The sequence below is a fragment of the Neophocaena asiaeorientalis genome, unplaced genomic scaffold (genome assembly GCF_003031525.2).
Source record: "Neophocaena asiaeorientalis asiaeorientalis breed wild unplaced genomic scaffold, Neophocaena_asiaeorientalis_V1.1 scaffold150, whole genome shotgun sequence".
Taxonomy (NCBI): domain Eukaryota; kingdom Metazoa; phylum Chordata; class Mammalia; order Artiodactyla; family Phocoenidae; genus Neophocaena; species Neophocaena asiaeorientalis.
The window spans coordinates 6,256,078-6,278,806 of NW_020176571.1; the positions used below are offsets into that span (position 1 = coordinate 6,256,078).

The 22,729-nt window shown below is 56.7% G+C and overlaps 4 protein-coding genes and 1 non-coding gene across 7 annotated transcripts in view; 2 read left to right on the forward strand and 3 right to left on the reverse strand.

Moving 5' to 3' along the window:
- The window catches only part of PTPN6 (protein tyrosine phosphatase non-receptor type 6), a 10,555-nt gene extending 6,106 nt beyond the window's left edge, over positions 1–4,449 (forward strand). Inside the window, exons 10-16 of one of the 2 annotated variants that reach the window (XM_024733119.1) lie at positions 677–808; positions 926–1,080; positions 3,097–3,164; positions 3,263–3,414; positions 3,512–3,603; positions 3,959–4,099; positions 4,268–4,449. In XM_024733119.1, the coding sequence (XP_024588887.1) occupies positions 677–808; positions 926–1,080; positions 3,097–3,164; positions 3,263–3,414; positions 3,512–3,603; positions 3,959–4,073 (714 nt within the window). In that variant the 3' untranslated portion in view covers positions 4,074–4,099; positions 4,268–4,449. Of the gene's footprint in view, positions 1–676; positions 809–925; positions 1,081–3,096; positions 3,165–3,262; positions 3,415–3,511; positions 3,604–3,958 lie in introns of both variants that reach the window. The other variant, XM_024733118.1, reaches the window with a different exon arrangement.
- Positions 4,450–8,202: 3,753 nt separating this feature from the next.
- PHB2 (prohibitin 2) lies at positions 8,203–12,983 on the reverse strand. The gene is made up of 10 exons (XM_024733156.1): positions 12,584–12,983; positions 12,336–12,420; positions 11,941–12,020; positions 10,893–11,077; positions 10,353–10,482; positions 10,147–10,250; positions 9,659–9,736; positions 9,219–9,295; positions 8,717–8,722; positions 8,203–8,533 (listed from the first exon to the last, which is right to left on the reverse strand). The coding sequence occupies exons 1-10, from the start codon at positions 12,708–12,710 to the stop codon at positions 8,506–8,508; spliced, it is 900 nt and encodes a 299-aa protein (XP_024588924.1). The 5' UTR covers positions 12,711–12,983; the 3' UTR covers positions 8,203–8,505.
- LOC112391975 (small nucleolar RNA U89) lies at positions 9,827–10,082 on the reverse strand. Its single transcript, XR_003001607.1, has one exon. It is a non-coding gene; the product is annotated as a small nucleolar RNA U89 (small nucleolar RNA).
- Positions 12,983–18,932, forward strand: EMG1 (EMG1 N1-specific pseudouridine methyltransferase). 2 transcript variants are annotated; one of them, XM_024733157.1, is made up of 6 exons: positions 12,983–13,262; positions 17,343–17,444; positions 17,554–17,695; positions 18,060–18,118; positions 18,196–18,345; positions 18,655–18,932. In XM_024733157.1, exons 1-6 carry the CDS (start codon positions 13,095–13,097, stop codon positions 18,766–18,768), a joined length of 735 nt encoding a protein of 244 aa, XP_024588925.1. In that variant the 5' UTR covers positions 12,983–13,094; the 3' UTR covers positions 18,769–18,932. The 2 variants fall into 2 exon arrangements, with proteins under 2 accessions (XP_024588925.1, XP_024588926.1); XM_024733158.1 differs by lacking the exon at positions 18,196–18,345 and having other exon boundaries at positions 13,042–13,262.
- Positions 18,933–19,149: 217 nt separating this feature from the next.
- The window catches only part of LPCAT3 (lysophosphatidylcholine acyltransferase 3), a 29,202-nt gene continuing 25,622 nt past the window's right edge, over positions 19,150–22,729 (reverse strand). The window contains exons 7-13 of the mRNA XM_024733155.1: positions 22,481–22,589; positions 21,744–21,830; positions 21,485–21,651; positions 20,184–20,331; positions 19,950–20,108; positions 19,714–19,842; positions 19,150–19,552 (exon numbers count right to left, since the gene is read on the reverse strand). Coding sequence (XP_024588923.1) covers positions 19,726–19,842; positions 19,950–20,108; positions 20,184–20,331; positions 21,485–21,651; positions 21,744–21,830; positions 22,481–22,589 — 787 coding nt within the window. The 3' untranslated portion in view covers positions 19,150–19,552; positions 19,714–19,725. The remainder of the gene's footprint in view (positions 19,553–19,713; positions 19,843–19,949; positions 20,109–20,183; positions 20,332–21,484; positions 21,652–21,743; positions 21,831–22,480; positions 22,590–22,729) is intronic.

The following is a 22,729-nucleotide window of genomic DNA, read 5'->3' on the forward strand; positions in this document are numbered from 1 at the left end:
TTTTTTTGCGGTACGCGGGCCTCTCACTGTTGTGGCCTCTCCCATCGCGGAGCACAGGCTCTGGACGCGCAGGCTCAGCGGCCATGGCTCAGGGGCCCAGCCGCTCTGCGGCATGTGGGATCTTCCCGGACCGGGGCACGAACCCGTGTCCCCTGCATCGGCAGGCGGACCCTCAACCACTGCCCCACCAGGGAAGCCCGGCACGTGGATTCTTAACCACTGTGCCACCAGGGGAGCCCGACTCCTCGTTTTGTGAAGACCCAGCTCAAATGCTCCCTCCTCTGTGAAGCTGTCCCTGATTTCCTCCGTTCCCAAGAGGGAGGATTAGTCTCTCCCTCCCCCGGGCTCCTCAGCGGCTCTGGTTCCCCGCTTACCTATCTCTCTGTGAGCTCCTGTAGGCACAGGGGCATAGGCTGCGTCTCACTTGTGTCTAACTCCAGCCCGGTTTGCACAGCTTCAGGTTCAGCGCGTGTGCCAGCCAACGTGCGCTGAATGACTTGTTAAGTGGCCGGTGAGGTCTCACCACCTGTAAGAGGCCGAGCCAGGCCCTATGTCTCTGACTCTTGGCCATTTAATCTGTTCATCCATCGGATGCTGACGGGGCAAGCGCCAGGGACTCAGGCCCTGCTCGAGGTGGGCACAGGCCTCAGTCCCCACCTTCACCTTCCCTTTTCAGAACAAATGTGTCCCATACTGGCCAGAGGTGGGCACTCAGCACGTTTATGGACTCTACGCTGTAACCAACTGCAGGGAACACGACGCGGCTGAGTACAAACTCCGCACCTTACAGGTCTCCCCGCTGGACAATGTGAGTGGCCCTTGCCCCTGCCCCATGCCCGGGGCCCTCCTCACACCTGTTCTCTTTGGTTGGGTCGAATGAGGCCATGCGTGGGAGCAGGGGGCACTGACAATGTCCTTGACCCAGGGGGACCTGGTTCGGGAGATCTGGCACTACCAGTACCTGAGCTGGCCTGACCACGGGGTCCCCAGCGAGCCTGGGGGTGTCCTCAGCTTCCTGGACCAGATCAACCAGCGGCAGGAAAGTCTGCCTCACGCAGGGCCCATCATCGTGCACTGCAGGTGAGCATAAGAAGGATGATGATGTTATTATTATTAATAATAATAATCAAAGTAGTAGCTGGCAGGTGAGTACTGCCAAGTGCCATGTGCGCCTGTAAGCAACTTTAACTCATCTAACGCCTCCCCTGGCCTCCACCTCTTCTGGGTTCCCTGATACGGTTTTTTGTTTTGTTTTGGCCATGCCGCGTGGCGTGTGGGATCTCAGTTCCCGCACCAGGGGTGGAACCCGCGCCTCCTGCATTGGGAGTGAGGAGGCTTAACCTCTGGACCACCAGGGAAGTCCCTGGGTTCTCTGATGACTCCAGACCCACTGGTGGAACTTAAGCTTGAACCAAGCCCATTGTTTGATCCCGTGCCTGGCGGGGTGGGCTTCCTCAGAGACTTCCCTGGATGTAGCATCTAGTCCAACCCTGCCGCATACAGATGAGGAAACAGGCCCAGCCTCTTGCCAGGTCACCGCTGGTCAGTGGGGGAGCCTAGAGCAGGGCTCACGGTAGACCCAGGTCCTGGTCACTCCTGTTTTCTCAGACGCGCCTACCCAGCCGGTGTTTCTGGTATTTCTCCTTGGGGTTGGTGTAGCTCCCCATCCCTTCTCTTTTCCATCTGCAGCCCTGGCGGCAGGCTGAGGCTTCTTCATTGCTGCAACCTATCTCTCCCTTCCCGCCAGTGCCCCCAACTCAGCCCTTGGGCTTATGCACCACTGGCTCCACTGGAGACCCTCACGTTCATGATCAGGAGACCCCATTCCTACTAAGGTGGGAAGCTGAGGGGTCAGCAAGGAGGAGCAAGTGTCCCATCAGGCCTGAGGGGGATGGGAGGCCGCAGGCACGGGGTCCTGGACAGACTTGCTGCTCAAAATTCCAGCTCCTCCACTCACCGGCTGTGCGATCTTGGGCAAAGGACTTCCCTTCTCTGACCCCCGGATTCTTGTCCGTAAAATCAGCTTCTTATAGGGTTGCTATGAGTGTGAGACCCTCTCACTGCGTCTGGAATACAGCAAATGCCCAAGAATGGGATCTGTTAATGCTTTAATAACTCACGTCAGGCAGGGAATGGGGAAATGGGAATCTGCTCTGTCCTCTTCCCTTCCAGCTCCCTCCACGTGACCCCGGGGCCGTGAGGGCTGGGGCTTCCTCCTTCTGCCCCACCAGCAATTGCGCGTCCTGGGGCAGGGCCGGGGGGCTGCGTCTGGAGGTGCCCCGCACGTGCTGCCTCAGGGACTCTGCCTCCAGGCCGTGCCCCCCCTCCCTTCTTGAAATCCCCATGGCCTTAATTTAGACGTTACAGGAAGGAAGTGGGTGAGGGGGTGTTATTTTTGACAATCTGGGTTTGAAATTAGACAGTGCAACTCGGGGCATTGGCCTGACTGGCCTAGCCGAGGGGGTGGGACTGGGGTCTGTGTGCGGTCCTGAGGCTCCTGGGGTCTGTTGCAGCAGAGGGTGGGGAGAAGGCAGACTTCCTGCTGCGATGCTCCCCCAAGTTGCCTGAGCCCGGTGGCTCCCGAGGCCTGCTGTCTTGGACGCTGCCCTTGCCCTGCCATCAGGATCTGAAGAAAAAGGGAAATGGAGCCTTGCCGAAAGATGCTCCCGAGGCCAGGAGGGCAGCCGCGCTGGGGCCAAGGCTGTGGGAGAGGGCCGGGGAGGCCCAGAGTACCAGGGGAGCAGGCAGGATGTGGTCGGGGCCCGGGGTCCCAGATCTCCTGGGGTGGGGGGCAGAGTGAGGGGTGGAAGCAGGCGGTGGAGTGTGGTGCTGGGAAGGAAAGTGATGGGTGTCTGGGGAGCAGCGTCTTAGCACTTGAGAGCCAGCTTCTGCCCCCAGATCCCTTGGCTGGAGTGATGAGCACGGGTGCAGAGTTGGGCAGACTTCTACCCTGCCTACCTTCGCAGTGACCCGGCCTGGTTCCCTAAGCCCCGCCCCTGCCGGTGCTGTGCCGACACCCGCCCCCGGCCCCCCTGCCTTGCCGCCGCTTCCGGCTAGTGCGGGCTGGGCCTCTGATGGCGCCCCTTCTCTCCGCAGCGCCGGCATCGGCCGTACGGGCACCATCATTGTCATCGACATGCTCATGGAGAGCGTCTCCACCAAGGGTGAGGGGGCCTGTGGGCGAGGCGGGGCAGACGGCGGAGCGGCCCCCGGGTCCACCACCTCTGCCCAGGGCCTGACGTCCAGCCGCCCTCCCTGCCAGGCCTGGACTGTGACATCGACATCCAGAAGACGATCCAGATGGTACGGGCCCAGCGCTCGGGCATGGTGCAGACGGAGGCGCAGTACAAGTTCATCTACGTGGCCATCGCCCAGTTCATCGAAACCACCAAGAAGAAGCTGGAGGTCATGCAGGTGCGGGCAGAGCATGGCCTGGAGGGGCCGAGGGGGGCAGTGGGCATTGCCCGGTGCTGCTGGGACCACTGGCCTCCCACCACATTTCTTCCCACAGTCCCAGAAGGGCTGGGAGTCGGAGTACGGGAACATTACCTACCCCCCAGCCATGAAGAATGCCCATGCCAAGGCCGCCCGCACCTCCTCCAAGTGAGTGGCCCCACCTCCCACCTCCCAGCGTCTGCCCCTTTCTCTTCCCCAGCCCGACCCGTCCTTTCCAGGGAGGTTCGGGTTAAAGTTCAAGCTTGGTTCTTACAACCTGTGTTCACAAGTGTCTCCTGAGTGCCCTCCACGTGGGGCCTGTGCTAGGCACTGATGTGTGAGATGGAGCCTCTGCCCCCAAAGGAGCTTCTAGTCTAGTATAAGGACACTGTCAGGACTGGTCTCCTTGCTCTCCTGGCCTCAGTTTGCTCACCTGTGAGATGGGGGTGGCCCCGAGGGCTGTGTCCTCGGGAGACCCCTGCCCTGTGTCCTGACTGCCCGCCCCCGCCTGCCGCGCCTGCAGACACAAGGAGGACGTCTATGAGAACGTGCACGGTAAGAACAAGAAGGACGAGAAGGTGAAGAAGCAGCGGTCGGCGGACAAGGAGAAGAGCAAGGGTTCCCTGAAGAGGAAGTGAGCTGGGCCCGTCCTGGGGTGGCCATGGTACGGCCCCTCCCTGGCCTGCCCTCAGGGGCCCCCAGGCTCGGTGCTCTCCCTGGGATGGACGGGACGGCTGCGGCCTCACCCTGTCTTCGCAACCCAACCAGACCTGTGTCTTGTCCCCCCTCCAGGTCCAACCCCCTCTTAGCCCTTCCTTCCCTGTCTCTGCAGCCTCAGCCCCGTCCCTGCAGAGGCCTCCAGTGGAAGACCCAGAGCCTGGCCCCCATTCCATTGTAATTTAAATGGCCATGGCCATGTCCCCACCTCCCTCTCCCAGCCCCTGTATATAGCCCAGCAAGGCCCTTGGCAGGGCCGGGCCCTTCTCTTGTAAATAAAGCCTCTAGGTCACCGTGTGTGGGTCTCTAACTCTGTGTGCCTGGGCGGGACGGGGAGGCGGGCAGGGAGTGCTACATGTGGACACAGAAAGCTGGGCCTTCACAGTCTGACACACGAGTGTGAGTGTGGGTCAGGTTCCGCCGTCTCGTCCCTTTAAAGTGGAGGATGATCCTGCAAGGGTGGTCGTGAAGATCACTGAGATCAGGGATGATGAAATTCGTTACACTCTCGCTGTGTGTCAGGCGCTGTTGAAAAGACTAAAAGTGGTTATTGAACCGAGGTACCTGTATCATTCCTATTTTACAGTGGGAGAAACTGACACAGAGAGATTAAATAACTTGCTCAAGGCCACAGGACTGTTGAGCAGTGAAGCTAAGATTTTATTTAACTCAGGCCCTCCGGCCTCAGAGCCTGCATTCCTGGAGACGCAGCCAGGGTCACCCCGAGGGGGACATAACCACATTCTCCGGCCCGGACTTCTACATCCGGGAGCTAAGAAGATGGATAACAGCGGCCAGTTAACACAGGCCCAGGGCCCAGGGCCAACCTCCCTCCCCCGGGCACCTGGTGTGTGCCACGCTCCTCCCTTTCTGGGGCTACTAAGAGCCCTTAGGCCCTTGGTCAGATTTTCAGTTTTATTTTTGTCCGCTCTTCCTTCCCCTGGGCCCACAGTGGACGACAGCGATGATTCCTTCTTTGCGTTAAGGCTTTATGTTGGTTATAATGCTAGTCTCCTGGGGAGTTGAGCCTGAGAGAGTCTGACTCGGGAAGGCCCGGCTCCCTGCTGCTGGGCCGGCTGAGGCTGGGTGGTCATTCACTCAGCATACACTTTGTGTATTGAGCGTCCCTGTGTCCCAGGCACTGGAGCAGTGCTGGGGCATGATGGTGAGCCCGACAATTCCTGTCCTGGTGGGAAGGCAGACCCAGAAACAGTCCACAAACATAGAATAAGTACAAACAAGAATTAAGAAGGACGCAAACAAAGGTGTGGGGGTGTTAGGGAGCGAGAAGGCAGAGCTGGGATCGGGCTACACAGCTCAGCTCCCAGGAGCTATCGCCCTCCAGGGGGTGCGTGGGTGGAGCATCACCTGTGGGCCTCAGGGCCCCTCTCCCAGCAACGCCCTTTCTATCCCAGCTTGAGCCACACAAAAGAAAGGCGGGTCCCATCCCCTCTCACCGCCCTCGGGCTGACTGCCCGGCGGCTAGGACTTGGACTCTCCAGGGCTGTGAGGTGGGTCCAGGGGCAGCTCTGCCCGGCGGGGCGCCCGGCCCCTCTGGAGAGCAGAGCCAGGGCTGCAGGAGAGCAGCTCAGAACCTGAATCGGCCGGGTCAGTGCCGACGCTCCTGGCCAGCTTGGGACTCTTGGCGGGAGGGGCGGGCACCCCAATACTAAGGGTGAGGACAGAGAGGCGCCCCTGGGGGACCCGCCTGCCCTCCACACAGGTGGGCACCGGGCAGGGGCACAACCCAGTCCCTGCTGAGCTGAGCCCTCTCTGCCCTCAGGCTCTCGGGCAGGGGCCTGGGGGAAGGGGCTAGCCGGTGGTGGGAGTGGCCGTGGGGCGAGGCCAAGGAGGAAGGCGAAGGGGGCGAAGACAACCCGTCCCTCTGTCCCTCCAACACCAGGCTCCCTGGTCTGGGCCCCGGGGCAGAGGAGAGACCACGGCCGAGGGTCCGAGGGTCGGGGCCTGCCGGGGTGACCAGGCCTCAGAGGAGGCGCCTGCGGCTGGCGCTGGGAGGGAAGGGGTTAAGGCAGCGGGGGGGTGCAGCCTATGGCTGGAGGACACACCTGTGCGCAGGGGCGGCGGGCGGGGCCCAGGTAGGGGCCTGCGCTGCCCGGCAGGCGAGAAGGAAGGAGGAAGAGTGGAGGCCAGGGCGGCTTCTAGGCCTTGAATCCCGAGCCTCGATTCCTCCTCCTCTCCACGGCCCTCGCTCCCTGGGGGGCAGGCGGCCTGGTGGCAGGGGAAGGCCGGCGGGAGAGGGGTCCATTGACCCGGCCTCAGTGGATCAGCAACCCGGGATGGGCCTGGTGACGGCTGCCGGGCTCACCCGGAAGTGTCCCCGGGGACACGGGCGGTGGGGGAGGGGAGCCAGGGCTCCGCAGCTCCACCGGGCGCCTGGGCGAGGACTGCCGGCCCGTCCGGGCGGTGGGGTGGGGGCCCCCGTCTTACCCAGCAGTGTTTGGGTGCTGGTTGAGAGTCTCTAATACTGCCGGGTAATGATGGAGGCCCCTGCCCCGTGCCAGCGACGCCCACCGCCCCGGGCCCCCAGCACCCAGCTGGCCGTGACGCCCACTCCCGAGCCTCCCCCAGCCCTGGAGGCCCCTTCCTCTTGAGCAGAGGGTGCTGAGAAAGAGGTGGCCCTCGGTTGGCTGTTGGCTGGTTGCCCACGGAAGGGACACAATGGCCCCAGCCCCTCCCCCAACCCAGTGTGATTTGTCATCTGGAGGACCCAGAACCCACAGCTTGACCCTGAGCTGGGGATTGGCTCGCAGACTTTCAATAGACCTCAGCTGGCCTGCGGCCAGGGTCCTTGGAGCGACCGGCCGGCTTCAGCCCGGACGCCTGTGGCCGGCTCTGGGTCCATCTTCCAGCACAGTGTTGGATGATCTAATGTTGAAGCTCCTAACACTGTCTGGTAAAGATGGCCCCCGGCCGGTGCCTTCGGCAATGACCTTCAGGGAGCCCTGAAGACCACGGAGGCCTCCAGACCAGCAACCTCTGACCTTTACCCTTGGGAAGGGGGGGGTTAAGTCTCTAGGAAAAGTAAACAATGGGAGGAGACAAAATGGCTGCCTCGGAGACACAGCGGGACTTGGGAACACGTTGGTTCTCTGGGCATCTCCATCCCCTTCCTGCGTCGGGAATGCGAAGGAAATAAAATGTGGATGGGACTTGGGCGGACTCGTTCTGCTCATTCACCTCTCACCTTGGGCTTCCAGTTCCTCAGGGCTGGGGCGGCCACATCTGCTTGGTCTCCCCGTCCCTTTCATGACAGTCAACCTGCAGAGCAGGGGACAGTTAATCTACTTTCTTCAAAGACCGAAGCAGCTGAAGGTGAACCCAGGCCCTCTGCCTTCTAACCCCACCACTAAGAATTCCAGGATTCCTACCTACACTTTCGCCCCGGCACGGCTGGGGTGGCATGTGGGCACAGCCAGCGGCCTCGTTTCTCTACCGCCCGACGACCCTCAGTGAGGGCGGCGCCGGGAAGGGAGGAGGCGCCTGTCCCGTTGGGGGCCCAGGGCTGTGGGAGTGAAGAGCCCACCTCCAGAGGTCGAGCCCTGACTGAGAGACTGAAGTGCGGGTAGCCTGCAGCAGGCGACACGGTCTGCCAGCCGTCTGAACACGTAAACCCCCTGATGAGCACAAGTGGCCTTCCCACAGCTGCAGGGAGCCCTGTTACCGAGGAAGCAGCTCCTGTTGGGGTCATGAGATTTTTGGTCTAGCTCAGCAAAGCCACAGCTGCTCCAGCCTTTAAAAAAGGAGATGTTGGTAAGCCAAGGGGTGATGCGGTTTAGGAGGGTGGGGTGGGGAGTGCAGCTGGCCTCGGACTCCAGGACTCGCAGTTCCCACCCTGGGTCCCGTTCTGGATCCGGCCCTGAGGGCTTCCAGGGTGAGAGCGGCAGGCGGCAGGCCCCGGCTCTCCCTACCTGCCCCGGCCGGTGTCCTCGCGCCCCCTGCTGGAAGAGACGAAGAAGGACCCAGGAGTGCTCGGTGTGAGCGTGCGCATGCGTGCCTCCCCAGCCCAGTTCAGACACCGGAGGCTTTGACTTCGGATTAAGTAATAAACATTTATTGAGAATCTCTGGGGTGGTGGTTGTTGCTTCTGACCACGAGGGAGGAACCAACCCTGCAGGAAATCACACAGTCCCAACACCTCTGGCCGACACAGGGAGGAAAGTCACTCCCCTGAAAATGGTCAGTCTTTGTTCACCCGAGAAGGGCTGGGAGGACAGATGCAGAGGGACCATCACTTGACGGTGGGGGCGGGGTAGGGCCCCAAGCTGGCTCCTCAAAAACCGGGGAAGGAAAAGATCCACTTCCTCCCTGAGGGTGGAGTTCTTGTTCAGCAGTTCATTTCTTACCCTTGATGAGGCTGTCACTGTGGAAATGAGACAGACGGTGACATTATTAGGGGGGGACGTAGCTGTGAGAGGCAGAGCACCTCGGTCCACTCCCTCCTCAACTACCCTCCTCCCTGAATGTGTGGGTGGGGGGGTGAGAAAGGTGATGTGGTGGGGAAAAGGCAGGACCCCACAGAACCAAGGATGCACCATCAACTTACCTTCCCCTGTGGACGCCAGGTCACCAGATGAACAGGGAACACAGAACAAGAGAAAGGTACATGTGACTTGACAGTTTCGTGCCCCACCCAACTCTAAACCCTCCTCCGCTCCCAAGAGAAAAAGACAAGCACGTTGGAAGCCGGGAATCTCAGGCTCTGGGAAGAAGACTTGCTCCCTGGCCTCTGCCATTTCTCACCCCTGCTTTCCCAGCATCCTTCCATGCCCCAGAGCAGCTCCCGAGGAAGAACAGCCAGTATCATCTTTTACCACTTTTCACTTAAAACTTTACAATTAAAGTGCTTTTTACGTGAATAATCCCATTGGATCGCATAAAATCAACCCTGTGAGATTCAAGTTAGGAACTGTCAACCACCCACTTTTCTAACTGGTTCAGAGACATGGTGTTTTCAAGGGTCACACGAGTCAGGCTCCAGGGCCCAGGCGGCCAGACTCCGGCCCTTGTTCTGTGTCAGCACCCCACCTGAAGGCCATGCCTCTCACCGGGTGAAACTTTCATCCTGTAGGTTCAGCACAAGGTTGTCAGCAGTGAGATAGACACGATTCTGTGATGTGGCGATCTACAGGGCAGAAAGTAAGGTGGGTGTTTGTACCAAGCAAAAAAGACCTTGATTCCTACCCTTGCAATTCAGGAACCACTGGTGGAACACACGTGTGGGTTACGAAAAGGGAAGTGGTGATGTGAGAGCCACGGTTTCTGCGCTCACACAAGGATCCAGAGCAGCGAGCAACTGTGATGCATTAGGTCCACAAGAGGCATGAACAAAAGGTCAGGGGCGCCCAGGGGACACCATTTTTGATGGGAGAAGGAGTGTCAGAGAAGACAGTTTGAATAGAAATCCGAACACGCAAGACCCTAATTCCCTCATTTCAATGTGTAGAAACACCTTCCCCCCTCAAGGCGGCCTTGAGCTCACACTCACCGTCTTGGAGATGTTCTGGGCTGCCCGAATCTTGCGCAGCTTGATGTAGCCTGGGTTCTTGCCCAGAGCTTCTCCCAGGTGAGCAGGGTAGGGTTAAGGGTTCACACAAGGCCAGATCTCAGCTGGGGCGGCACCCTAGGACTCGGCTCACTCAGCCGTCCTCTGGGCTGTCAGATCCAAGGTTGCGCTCAGGTGGCTCGTGCCCAGCCCTACTTTGCCCCTACCTGTAGGCCTCCCCGCAGACCGCTGCCGGGAACAGGAGGCAGCAGCACAGATGGAGGCAAGGCCAGCAGTGCTATTGATCTGCCTTACAGTGAGGAGCCAGGCCTCCGCTGCCCCACTAAGACTTCAGATCCCGCCCGGCACCCCAAGCCCCCAGGGGTCAGAGAGCACGGTTCGCATTCGCCTTAGTGTCATCAGCCAGCCCACAGGGCCGGACGGGAGCAGAGTGTCCCGGAGGCTGGGCTGAGAGCCCTGCAGCAGGATATCATCTTGGCGGCCTCAGCCTCGCCCTCGGCCTGCACGATCTTCTGCCGCTGTTCCTGCTTCGCTTTTTCCACCAAGAACTGGGCCCGCTGGGCCTCCTGCTGGGCTGTAGCGGGCGAGAGCCGGGGTCACAGATGCAAGGTGTCAGGAACCCCATCCCTCCTCCTGCTTCCTCAGAAACCCTTGCCTGACTCCTCTTGCGACTCACCCACTTGTTTAGCTTCTACAGCAGCTGTGTATTCTCGGCTAAAGCTTAGCTCAGTGATGGCTACGTCATCCAGTATGAGGCTGAAGTCCTTGGCCCTCTCTGTCAGCTCCCGTCGGATCAACAAGGACACCTGGGGGCCGGGGGGAGGAGAGAGGGGCGTTGAGGGGACTGGAGAACGGAAAGGAAGGCGTGCTTCTGTGATCGTCAGAATCCCGGATCTCCGGAGAACTGCAGAAAGTGCGCTAACCCCTTCTTAGTTCCTCGTTAGGCCAGTTGAGCTGGGAAGGACTTGGGTCACGCTGACTCCTCCATGCTGTACCAACCCTACACGCACGCCTGGACCACTTTTCTCCCACGCAGCCCGACACTAACTGCTATTGAGCTCCAATCTTGGCTCTCCTTGTTTCCCACGGTGGCCACCTGCACAGCTTTTTGGGGGCAACGGACCTCGGGTCACTACCCTTTCCTAACACCCAGTGCGCTGGGCCTAGGAGGGAAATGCTGATGCTACGCAGATGGTGATGGGAGCCAGAGCCAGACCTGGGCCCGCTGGGTGATCAGCTGGGAGGCGTTGAACTTGGCCACCACGCTCTTGAGCACCTCGTTGACAATGGATGGCAACACGCGCTCCTCGTAATCCAGCCCCAGGCGCTGGTACATGCTGGGAAGCTCCGCGGCGTTGGGTCTGGACAGCACCCGCAGGGAGATGTTCACCATCTGCAGGTCTAAGCGGGAGGTTAGCAGTGGCTGGGCAAGGCCACGGGGGCCTCAGCTGGCTTCCTAGCAAAGCCTGCCTCCCCAAGCATTTTCTCCTCTGGCTTCTCTCTTTACCCAGGGCAGTGCCCTGTGGTCCGGAACTGCCCTGCGGGCAGGAGAGTGATTTGGCACAGACCAAATGCGTCCTTGTCCACTGTCAAGTCTTCTCTACCCACAACCCTCCTCCAGTAAAGCTGACCTTTCTTTTCGCTACTCTACTTTAGGCTCTGTTACGCTGTACCATAATCCTGAACTAGACTGTAAGGACTTGAGAACAGAGATGGTGTTTTGTGAATCCTTGATTTCTTAGGGCCTAGGGTTTCGGGAATATTAAGCAACCTGCACTAAAAATCGTGCAAAACAGTACGTTACAGGTGAGCTACTTGCCTCATTGTGAATGTGAATGTGTGTGTGTGTGTGTCTAAGGGTTGGTCTGGGGAATCTCAAAGGCACAGCTTCTGTGAATGGTCTAGGAGGGAACAGGTGCACCAGAGAAAAGTGCAGCCAAGTTTCCCCAGGACAGAGCGTACCAGGAGATTAATGAGTCAAAGAATTAAAAGAAAGGTTTTAAAACAAAGGTTTGTTCTAGGCAGTGACTAAGACAAACAATGCTCTCACCGAGTTCACGTTAGGGGGGAGGAACAGTTGAAAAATGTACAAACACACAGCGTGTCCAGAATGTACTGCTTGAACTCCAGAAGCAGGTACCTTTATTTTAGCTTGTTTGCAAAGGTGGAAACGAAGGCCCAAGAGATCTGACACTCCCATCTTGCCTAGTCTCTGGCCAGGCTCCCTTGTTTACTGCCAGTGGCACCCCAGTGCCCAGACCTACCTTTGGAGCCTGTGGGGGAGGAAATTTTTCGGGGTCTGGCGCGAATGTCATAGATGATGGGGTACTGGAACCAGGGGATCCTGGAGGGGAGGGAACAGGGACAGGGATTAGGAGACTACCGTTTCCCTAGTTTTGTCCGGTTTTCCTTCACCACGTGTTTCTTGGCCTGCTCCTCCTCTTAATGACCACGGTCAAAATGAAATTCTCTTTTCCCTCCGGAGAACAACAGTATGTGCTCTTGAAGATGTGGCCAGCACGCACTGTTCTGGGAGGTGGGGTGAGGAGGGTAAAGAGCGGCGCGGAATCCCGCTGAAAGTCCTCCCACAGCCATAGGTGGGTCGGCGTTCAAGAGTGAAGGGTCAGGGTCAGGGTCAGTCCGCTCTGCCCGCCATTACCTGAAGTGAAGGCCCTCGGCCAGAATGGTGTCCTGCTGCACGCCTCCGATCCGATTAAAGAAAATGGCTCTGTGCCCTCCTTCCACTGCAGGGAGAGGAGTAGGGGTCAGCCCAGGCCGGGCTCAGAGTACGTGCCAGCCGCTGGTGGGGCGGGGTGAGGGGCTGGGTGAGCGCGGGGACCTGGCGGGGCTGGGCAGGGGTCCGGGAAGGGTCGGGCGGAGTCCGGAGGGCAGGCTGAGGTTGCTCACCGGTGAACACCGACTCGCGGACGCCGTAGGCCACGGCGCCGGCCCCCAGCAGCAGCTTCAGCGCCGTGCCCATGCCCCGGGGCCCGGAAGGCAGCCGTCCCGCTAAGTCCTTCAAGTTCTGGGCCATGTTCGGTCCTGAGGCCGGCGGCACCAGTGGTCCGAAGGGGGTGCCGGCCCGCCTCTACAGCTCTCCAGTTTACGGATCGCACTCTCCACACGAGGGTCCGGCCCCAGGTGCTCGCGGGAGAAAGGGCACCGGAAGTGCGTTCCGTTCTAAACTCTCCCCCCAGCCTACAGCGGACCCGAGCTTGCGGCACAGGAAGCACGCCTCTGGAAGTTCCCTCCCCTTTCTGGAACCCTGCTCCCAGAGCGGCTTCGGGAGCATCTGCAGCCAGCCGTCGCCATTTCCGAGAGCCCACTTTCAAAATGGCAGACGGAAGGAAGCTTGCAATTGGGGCGAGAGCGAGGCCCTAGTTTAAGGACGTTACACAATTTCCGGTGCGGTTGCAAGATGGCAGCGCCCGGTGGTGGATTACAACCTCGTGAGCGGCGCGCCGCGGAGCAGGAAGAGGACTGGGATGCTGCGACGCCCAAGCGGCCCCGACTCGGGGTGGGAAGCAAGATCGGAGGCCGTAGGCTCATTGTGGTGCTGGAAGGGGCCAGTCTGGAGACAGTCAAGGTAGTTTCGGACTAGGGGGTGAAGAGCTAGTAGATCGATAGGATGGGACCAGGTTGGGTGAGGGTGATGGGCTCAAAGTGGATGGAGAAAGCGGAGACAGGTGAAACATGCTTTGGAGAAAGAGTGGCCTAATCGACTGTCTCTTTCTTTAACACGGGTCGGCAGTGCTCGTTTTCTTTGCCCTTGAATCCCATTGCAGCCGTCACATACTTGCTTCCGATTGATTTACTAGGATTCTATGGTAACCCTAACCCCATCCCCAACCCCAGAGTCGTCTAAGGGGAAGGGGTTTCGTCCATCGCGTCGTCCCGCTTCATCCCAAGACAAGCTTACTAGGTAGAGGAGAAAGGTAGTTACTGCAGCTCAGTCTTCCCACCCTTTTATTTGTAAGGACTTAATGTTTTAATACGTTGAAAGGTGTCTGTCACTCTTCTTTATAGTATTGTACATTTCAAAACACTGCCTGGACCAGATTATCATTAATACTTTCACATCTTTATTTTTACTTATCATTTGGCTCTTCTCCCGAACAAATCCGGCAGTTCCCCGGATTTTAGTCTTGGCTCTTACACTTATTTCAAGTGTGTGATTTTGAGAAAACAAGTTTGTCCTTAGTTTGTAAAGCGGGGGTTAATACTTTGCAGGGGGATTGTAATGAAAGTGCTTTAAAAGTAGTACATTGCCATAGTAGGGCTTCCCTGGTGGCGCAGTGGTTGGGAGTCCGCCTGCCGATGCAGGGGACGCGGGTTCGTGCCCCGGTGTGGGAGGATCCCACGTGCCGCGGAGCGGCTGGGCCCGTGAGCCACGGCCGCTGAGCCTGCGCGTCCGGAGCCTGTTGCTCCGCAACGGGAGAGGCCACGACAGTGAGAGGCCCGCGTACCGCAAAAAAAAAAAAAAAAAAAAAAAAAAAAAGTAGTACATTGCCATAGTAATCTGAGTGCAATTCATTTCCAGCTTTTCTTCCTCAACCACTATGGCACTTTATTAAGCTTGCAGTTTAGAAAACTTTTTTCTTTTTTTAAATGATCAGCTAATCAGGTTTCCTTTCATTTTCTTCTATAATTGATACTTCTAACCTAATTATAGGTTCATATATTCATCTCCCACTTCATTGCTGCTGTCTTCCCAGGCTATTAATTCTGAGCATCACTTAACCACTTCATTTCTTCATATCTGTGGGGATGACAGTAGTACCTATTTTACTGGGCTGTTGGAAGGATTAAAGGAGACTTGGAAATAGTTGTTATTATTATTCTTGATTCAGGTTACTTATTAGGAAGTTGAAAAGGTTGTGGGCAAATTAAAGTTCCTAGAGCATGCTCTGGCATAAATTAGGCCAGTTGTCATTAATGGTACTCCAAGGGTGATGGACTCCATAGCTGGTTGAAATCTTCCATACTGTTAGCTTTTGTCTTCCTTGTGCTGATACCTCTTGCTTCTGCAAGCCTCATCTGAGCCTGCACTCTCCATTTATTCTTTTTCAATTTTTAAAAATTGTTTATTTTTTATTAGAGTGTAATTGCTTTACAACGTGTTAGTTTCTGCTGTACAATGAAGTGAATCAGCTATATGTATACGTGTATCCCCTCCTTTTAAAAAATTAATTAATTAATTTGGTTTTGCTGGGTCTTAGTTGGGGCAGGCGGGCTCCTTAGTTGCGGCTCCAGGGCTCCTTAGTTGTGGCTCGCTGGCTCCTTAGTTGTGGCATGTGAACTCTTAGTTGCAGCATGCATATGGGATCTAGTTCCCTGACCAGGGATCGAAACTGGGCCCCCTGTGTTGGGAGCACAGGGTCTTATCCACTGCACCACCAGGGAAGTCCCTCCATTTATTCTTTGTACTCCAGCCTCACTGCCCTTCTTTAAGCTCTTTGAAAGCACTACGTTCTCTTATACCTTAAGGTCATTGCAGATAATGTTGTTTAACTGCAAGCACCCTTTACTCGACTTTTTGCTTTATTAATTCCTACTTAATGTTTATTCATTTAACAATTATTGAGCCTATTAGGCTACTCATTCTTCAGTTATTAGGTTAAATGTTACTTTCCCATAGAAATGACTCCCTTCAAGGTATAAATCAGGTCCTCATAATTCTTTAGTGAACCGTTTAGTTTTCCTTTGTAATGTTTATCACAATTCGCGTTAAATACTCATGTGCTTGTTTAGCTTGTCTCTTCCACTAGAAGGCTATAATGAGGACAGAGAATAAGGTTTTAAAAATTCTTGTATCTCCAGTGCTTATTACAGAATACACATGGTATTCATTCTCTGATTATTCTAATTAGTGGTTTTCAAGCTTATTAACCACAGCCCACAGTAAAAAAAATTACATCGTGAGCCAGTATGCGCACTCAATTATATGAAGCCGAAAGTTCCATAAGCCTTTACTTACCATGACTATACTTGAAGTACTCTGATGTTTTCTATTCTGTTCCATTAAGAGAACGAAAACCCTGGTTATAACTTACTAATGGGTCAAAACTAGATTCTTCTATTCAAGAGGTTCTTTTTCTTCTATAACTAAGAGTGTCCCATGGACTTAGTTCTTGGTCCTTTGCTTTACTCTCTGTGACATTCTTGTTATTTCAGTTACTCAGTTAATTTCAAAATCTATGTGCCTCTTCCCCCAAACTTTTTGGAGTTATATCTCAAGATGTTGCCGGACATACAAATGTTGTGTTGATACATAAAAACTTGGCCTTTTCGAAACCTGTGTTTGTACTTACTGGTATGTTTTTATTAATTTATTTTTTTAAAGTCTTTTAATAGAGTACTTGGAAAGCTACATTTTTTAAAAAATAAATTTATTTATTTATCTTTGGCTGTATTGTGTCTTCGTTTCTGTGCGAGGGCTTTCTCCAGTTGCAGCGAGCGGGGGCCACTCTTCATCGCGGTGCACGAGCCTCTCACTGTCGCGGCCTCTTGTTGCGGAGCACAGGCTCCAGACCCACAGGCTCAGTAGTTGTGGCTCACGGGCCCAGTTGGTCCGCGGCATGTGGGATCCTCCCAGACCAGGGCTCGAACCTGTGTCGCCTGCATTAGCAGGAGGATTCTCAACCACTGCGCCACCAGGGAAGCCCTACTGGTATGTTTTTAAACTTTTTATTGACCACCCTATAATGCTCCTCAGAGCTCTGATTTGCAGTTGTTTCTTTTAGCGGTTGCTCACATGTCTTAAAATTGGAACCACCCCTCTTTGTTTTACTTATGAGAACGTTCCTTGATTAAACTACCTCTTGCCTCATTAGAATTTTCACATTTCTTCCTGCTCTGATTTGCAGCTCTTTGTGCATGTTTGTTATAAGCAACCTGAGGGTAGTGACCGCATATGTTTTGCCCAGTGTCTACATAATGCTTTTGTGATAAACAAGCATTCGGTCTTGCTCATTAACCTCACTTCTGCCTGGTTCCAGAATCCCTCACTGGCTTTGCCTAATACCCATAGGTTTTAAAATTAAATCCAGTTTAGGGACTTCCCCGGTGGCACAGTGGTTAAGAATCCGCCTGCCAATGCAGAGGACACGGGATCGAGCCCTGGTCCGGGAAGATCCCATGTGCCACGGAGCAACTAAGCCCGTGCGCCACAACTACTGAGCCTGCGCTCCAGAGCCCGCGAGCCACAACTACTGAAGCCCGCGCGCCTAGAGCCTACGCTCTGCAACGAGAAGCCACCGCAATGAGAAGCCGGCGCACTGCAATGAAGAGCAGCCCCCGCTCGCTGCAACTAGAGAAAGCCTGTGCGCAGCAACAAAGACCCAGCGCAGCCAAAAATAAACAAATAAATTAAAAAAAATTCAATCCAGTTTAGATCCTGTGGAATCACAGGCTGCACTCTTCCTCCCTTTTCCCTCCAAGACCATTTATGGGATGGGGTGGCGGGGGGAGGACGTGGCCACACAGTAATCCCCTGGACGGTTTCCAGGGCCGCACACCGTGTGTCTGATTTAGTAGGTCTGGAGTGGACCTGAGAATGTGACTGTCTAACAGGTTTCCAGATGTTGCTGGTTGGGGACCACCTCTGAGAACCGCTGTTCCAGGTAAAAGCAGCTTATGTTGCTCTTGACCTTGTTCCGTTCGTCAGGTGGGGAAGACGTATGAGCTGCTCAACTGTGACAAGCACAAGTCCGTGCTCTTGAAGAACGGACGGGACCCTGGGGAAGTGAGGCCAGACATAGCTCACCAGGTAAGTCCAGGGACAGGGCTCAGGCCCCCGTGCCTCTGTACGGAAGGTAAGGCAGATGCGTGCGACTTCTCTTCAGTCTTAACCGGGCCTTGGTCTCCGCCTCCCTCAGAGTTTACTGATGCTGATGGACAGTCCCCTGAACCGGGCTGGCTTGCTGCAGGTTTATATCCACACACAGAAGAATGTGCTGATTGAAGTGAACCCCCAGACTCGAATTCCCAGAACCTTTGACCGCTTCTGTGGCCTCATGGGTGAGAGAGAAGGCTTAGGACTTAAACTTGGCAGTAGTGATGAAGGGAGAGGCAAAGGGATAAATTAAGTGTGGAATTTTTAAGTGGGGGAGGGGCACACGTGGCTGATTCCAGAACAGGGGGTCTGCGCTTTCTTCCCACGCACAGTGGGTACAGCCCGCGTGGGTTCCTGGCTGAGGAGCAGGGAGGGGGCCTGTCACCACACAACCAGTGATGTGCTCGACAGCTGCTTGGTCATGACGTTTCAGTCGTGTAGACACGCAGGGCATGTGGAGCTCACCTCACCTGAGGTTTTTCCTGGTTAAATTACTGGGCATAAGAGGCAGGCTCTCTGGCTAGCTCTGAACTCTTTTTTCTGCCCTAGTTCAGCTTTTACACAAACTCAGCGTTCGAGCAGCTGATGGCCCCCAGAAGCTCTTGAAGGTGAGGTGTTGACAGCTACTAGTTGGAGGTAGTGCTCTGGGAATGTGTCTGGGGCTGATTTTTCTGTTTTTCTTTAGGTGATTAAGAATCCAGTGTCACATCACTTCCCAGTTGGGTGTATGAAAATCGGCACTTCTTTTTCCGCCCCGGTCGTCGGCGATGTGCGGGAGCTGGTGCCCAGTGGCGACCCTGTTGTCTTTGTGGTGGGGGCCTTTGCCCACGGCAGGGTAAGGCCTGGGCTCAGCTCTGAGATTCTTCCCGGAGCTGAAGCTCAGGACAGAATCCCAGGAGCACTTAGTGTTTTGATGATCCTTGTCCTTATAAGTTGGGGACAGATGAAGCTTCCATTTCCTGCCCCCAGGGCGCATCCTTTGAGGAATGCTGGCATATGTGGCATGGTCAAAGCCAGGGCCGTCTCCGTCCTTTGCTCACACTGGTATTAAACAGCACTGGGAAATGGTAGTTTTCCTGCCCTAGACAAGGGCTGAACCTGTGACGGAGTGACAGAGCCGGCTGACTGACTGCTCTCTCCCCAGCTGGATGTGGAGTACACAGAGAAGATGGTGTCCATCAGCAACTACCCCCTCTCTGCTGCCCTCACCTGTGCAAAGCTCACCACAGCCTTTGAAGAAGCGTGGGGCGTCATCTGACAGAAGCACCCTGCCCTGACACAGAGACTGTGGACATTGCTTCCCCGCCCCGGTGCTCAGCTGACCGCCGCAGACCCCCTTCCTGCACCGAGACCGGGGTTCGCGCGGGTCCAGGCTGTGCACCTGCTATTGTTTATCTTATAAACATTGTTCTTGCAAACCTAGTTGTCCTGTGGGGATTCCTAAGCTCAGCAGCCGCTGATGGTGTGACCTGGCGTAACCCCTCAGACCTCAGGAAGACACGTGAGGTTACAGTGTTTGCAGTTTGGCCCTGGGCTTCGCGGGTGGGCTCTGTGCCCTAAAGGAGGGAGCCCTGATTATTTCAGCCATGGCAGATGTGGAGGGCTGTGTCTGAAAGAAGGCAGTCAGGAGCGCTAGAAGTGAAAAACAACACACTGAAGTGACTTTATCTGGTACAATCCTAGGTAGAAAAGTGGAGCAGGTGGGGCTGTGCCCCTCCCCTCCCCCCATGGGGGGGCGGAGGTAGCGGCACATATACAATCATGATAAATTGGCAGAAGAAAACCACAACAGATTCCTGGCTAGAGGGGGAGAGATAAGGCAACGTGCATGGGGGAGCCCAGAGGGGAGACAACGGGCCCCTCTACTCCTCCCGCGAGAGTCTCCCCTTTGGCCCCAGATGGAGGTGTGGCCGGCAGCAGAGGCACAGCTGGGGGAGCCCCGTCTTCCCGCACCCTGGCTTCTGGTTCTCTGTGCTCTGGGACGAAGGAGTGCTGTGGAAAGGGAGGCGAGTCGTTTCTGCACCAGTCCTGCTCTGGGCCACCTGCAAGGGGAGAAGGCGGGCAGGCAGGTCGGTCTCGCCCTCCTAGTCCCCGGTCTGCAGCCCTTCCAGCTCCCTCCGGGCGCGCCTCAGGGTAGTCAGTGCCCCATGCTGTGCTTCCTGGAAGGCAGGCCCCGTGAGGAAAACAGCTGGAGGGATCTTACCAGGGAAATAGATTATTCCATTTTCTTTAACTTCTCTTTCCTCGGCACCACTGCTTTGCGAACATAAGGCAATGTGAATAGTAGACTCAAGAAGAAGACGTGGCCAAGGAAATAGACGGATTTATACACCTGTGGAGGGATACAGGCCACCGCGGTAGACAGAGGGCCTGGACTCAGTCCCACTGCCTGAGGTTTCAGTGGCTCCCTCCCCTCCTGGCAGGCAGGCCCTCGTGTACCTTCAGCCACTTGTCCCACGTGAAGAGGCAGAAGGCAGTCATCGAGTAACCCATGAAGAGCCAGTGGATGGTCTGCTGCACCAGGTAGTACAGGGGCTGCAGGACCCTGATGGAGGCCAGGCTGCTCAGGGCTGGGCTGTCTTGAATCAGGCTGGCAGCCTGTGGAGGAAGGGGAGAGGGCTCAGCGCCTTACCCCTTCTCAGGCCCCTTTCATCCACCACCCTTAAGGTTTACCTGTCTTTCCACAATAACAATGAGGAATTCCATCTGAAAGCAGACCAGGTACCCTGAGTGGAGGCCGTGCCAGAGGGACAAGAATAGCAATGAGAGGCCCTGGGATAGTTGTTTATTTCCAAGGAACTTGAGTCGTTTGAAGAAGTAACTAGAGAGAAGGGTGAGAAAGGATGAGACTCAGATCCATCCTGCCTCTGGGTTCTTGGAGCCCTTAGGGGTGCAGGGGTGGCGGCTGCTCCCACAGGGCCCCCTGGGGGAGGGGAGGCAGTGCCCTCCGATCACTTTATTTATTTATGGCTGCACTGGGTCTTCGTTGCTCCGCACGGGCTTTCTCTAGTTGTGGCGAGCGGGGGCCACTCTTCCTTGCGGTGCGCGAGCTTCTCATTGCAGTGGCTTGTTGCGGAGCATGGGCTCTAGGTGCGCGGGCTTAGTTGCTCTACGGCATGTGGGATCTTCCCGGACCAGGGCTGGAACCCGTGTCCCCTGCACTGGCAGGCGGATTCTTAACCACTGCGCCACCAGGGAAGCCCCTCCGATCACTTTAGAATGAAAGGCAGTGAAGCTGACGAGTCCCGGTTTAGACAGAAAATAGACGTAAGGCTCAGCTGGGGCCCCGCCTGGTACAACGGGTAACGACGGAGGGCCTGCCAGCCGCCTGGTGCTGAGGCTGCAGCGGTGAGCGGGGCAGGCCCTGCACCCACACTGCTGACAGCGCCCCCACTCGTGGGACTGAGGAAGTGTTTGTGAACATAAGGCCGGCAGCAGAAGTGGGGTGAAAACCCAGCACTTAAGGCCATGTATGCCTTGTTTCTGTCTTTCAAAAATGATAGGGATGGGACTTCCCTGTGGTACAGTGGTTAAGAATCCGCCTGCCAATGCAGGGGACATGGGTTCCAGCCCTGGTCCGGGAAGATCCCACATGCTGCTGAGCAACTAGGCCCATGCGCCACAACTACTGAGCCTGAGCTCTACAGCCCGTGAGCCACAACTATTGAGCCCAGGTGTCACAGCTACCAAAGCCCGCGCGCCTAGTGCCTGTGCTCCGCAACAGGAGAAGCCACCGCAGTGAGAAGCCCGCGCACCACAACGAAGAGTAGCCCCCGCTCGCCACAACTGAAGAAAGCCCGCGCGCAGCAACGAAGACCCAACGCAGCCAAAAAAAAAAAAAGGGATGGTTTGGGGGGGTTGGGTTGGGGACAAAAGTGGGTGTGGCTGGGGGTGTGAGAGTGACTGACGGGGGGGCCCCCGAAGTGGGGAAAGCTGGAGGAAGTGACGTGCGACCTCCCCGGCTGGGCGCTTACCGGGCCACCCAGGCGTTGGTGTTGATGTTGAAAGAGGCGATGGTGCCCGTGAAGCGGGGGTCTGTCTCAAAGAGCCACACCTTCATGTTGGCGCAGGTGTCCCACTTGGCCCTCCCGAGCTCGTCAAGGCCGTGGAAGCCCAGCCCCGTCAGGATGCACACGCCTTCCTGAGGGAGCCACGGCGTAAGCGACCCCGCAGCTCTGCGCCGCGCCCAGCCTGCAGCTCGTCTCGCTGCGCCCCTGGGCCCTCTCTCCTTACCGTGACCAGCCAACAGGCTACGTATTTGTACAGCACAACCTTGCCCCAGACCAGCATGTACAGGCAGCGGAACCAGATGCTGCGGTTCTTGACAGGAGAGAAGGCATGAGCATTAGGGACACCGCCAGGCCAGGAGGGGCCCCCGTGCTCCCCGTTCTCACACGTGTGGCTGACTACTACCCTGTGTCGCCCCGACGGTCTGCCTAACTGCTCTGCAACAGGCCAAGGGGACCCAGCAGGGAGCCCCCTCGGAGAGGCCCTCAGACAGTACTGTCCTCAACTCCTTTCCTACAGAGCCGGGCACCTGGGACACTAGTGCTGGGGGACTTTCACATCCACGTTCGACGTCAGCTGAAGGAGACCAACCTCCCCAGAGCCGGGACGGAGCCTGAGCCAGCACTCCCCCTCCCTGGGTCCTGAGCTCCTAGAGCCCTGGTCTGCCTGGGCCAGAGGGGGCTCGAGCCGCCTGGCTGTAAGAGGGCGAGCTCAAGCTGCTGGGGGAAGGTCAGGGGTGCTGAAGTGCACCTGACACAGCCCTGTGCCCGCGAAGGTCGTTCAGTGCTGGCTGATGAACGGGTCCCGGCCCGGCTGGCATTGACACCAACTCTCAGATCTAGAGCAAAACCAACACGCGTTTGTAGGTGGCGTTACCCACTTCTCGGCTATCTACGGGCTCCTGGCCTGGCCACTGTCTATCTCTGGCGCAGTCGCACTGCTGCCGTTCAGGAAGCACTCACTTCGTAGTCGTCAGTGAGGAGATAGTCTTCTGTGATGTGCTGGCTGAGCAGGGTGTAGCCCACTAGGTAGACAAGGCCCAGACTCAGGCGCTTGAGAGCAGGTACGGCGCTGGAAAGGAACAAGCAGGGTCACCACGGGCGGAGGCCCCTCCCTTCGCCCTCCGACCTTCACAAGGGAGCAGCTAGCAAGAGCGAGCGCAGCCTTAGGGCCGGACATAAGGATGGAGCGTGCAGACCCTGCGAGGTCTG

Excerpts from the sequence above, each read along its gene's own strand:
- PHB2 (XM_024733156.1), bottom strand. The coding sequence starts at position 12,710 with ATGGCCCAGAACTTGAAGGACTTAGCGGGACGGCTGCCTTCCGGGCCC. Across the intron at positions 11,078-11,940 it reads CTCCCCCACAGGCTCCAAAG|ACCTGCAGATGGTGAACATC; the intron begins GTAGGTCTGGGC and ends CCTCCCGCTTAG. Across the intron at positions 10,483-10,892 it reads TGATCACCCAGCGGGCCCAG|GTGTCCTTGTTGATCCGACG; the intron begins GTCTGGCTCTGG and ends CCCGGCCCCCAG.
- EMG1 (XM_024733157.1), top strand. The coding sequence starts at position 13,095 with ATGGCAGCGCCCGGTGGTGGATTACAACCTCGTGAGCGGCGCGCCGCG. Across the intron at positions 18,119-18,195 it reads GCCCCCAGAAGCTCTTGAAG|GTGATTAAGAATCCAGTGTC; the intron begins GTGAGGTGTTGA and ends GTTTTTCTTTAG. Across the intron at positions 18,346-18,654 it reads GGGCCTTTGCCCACGGCAGG|CTGGATGTGGAGTACACAGA; the intron begins GTAAGGCCTGGG and ends CTCTCTCCCCAG.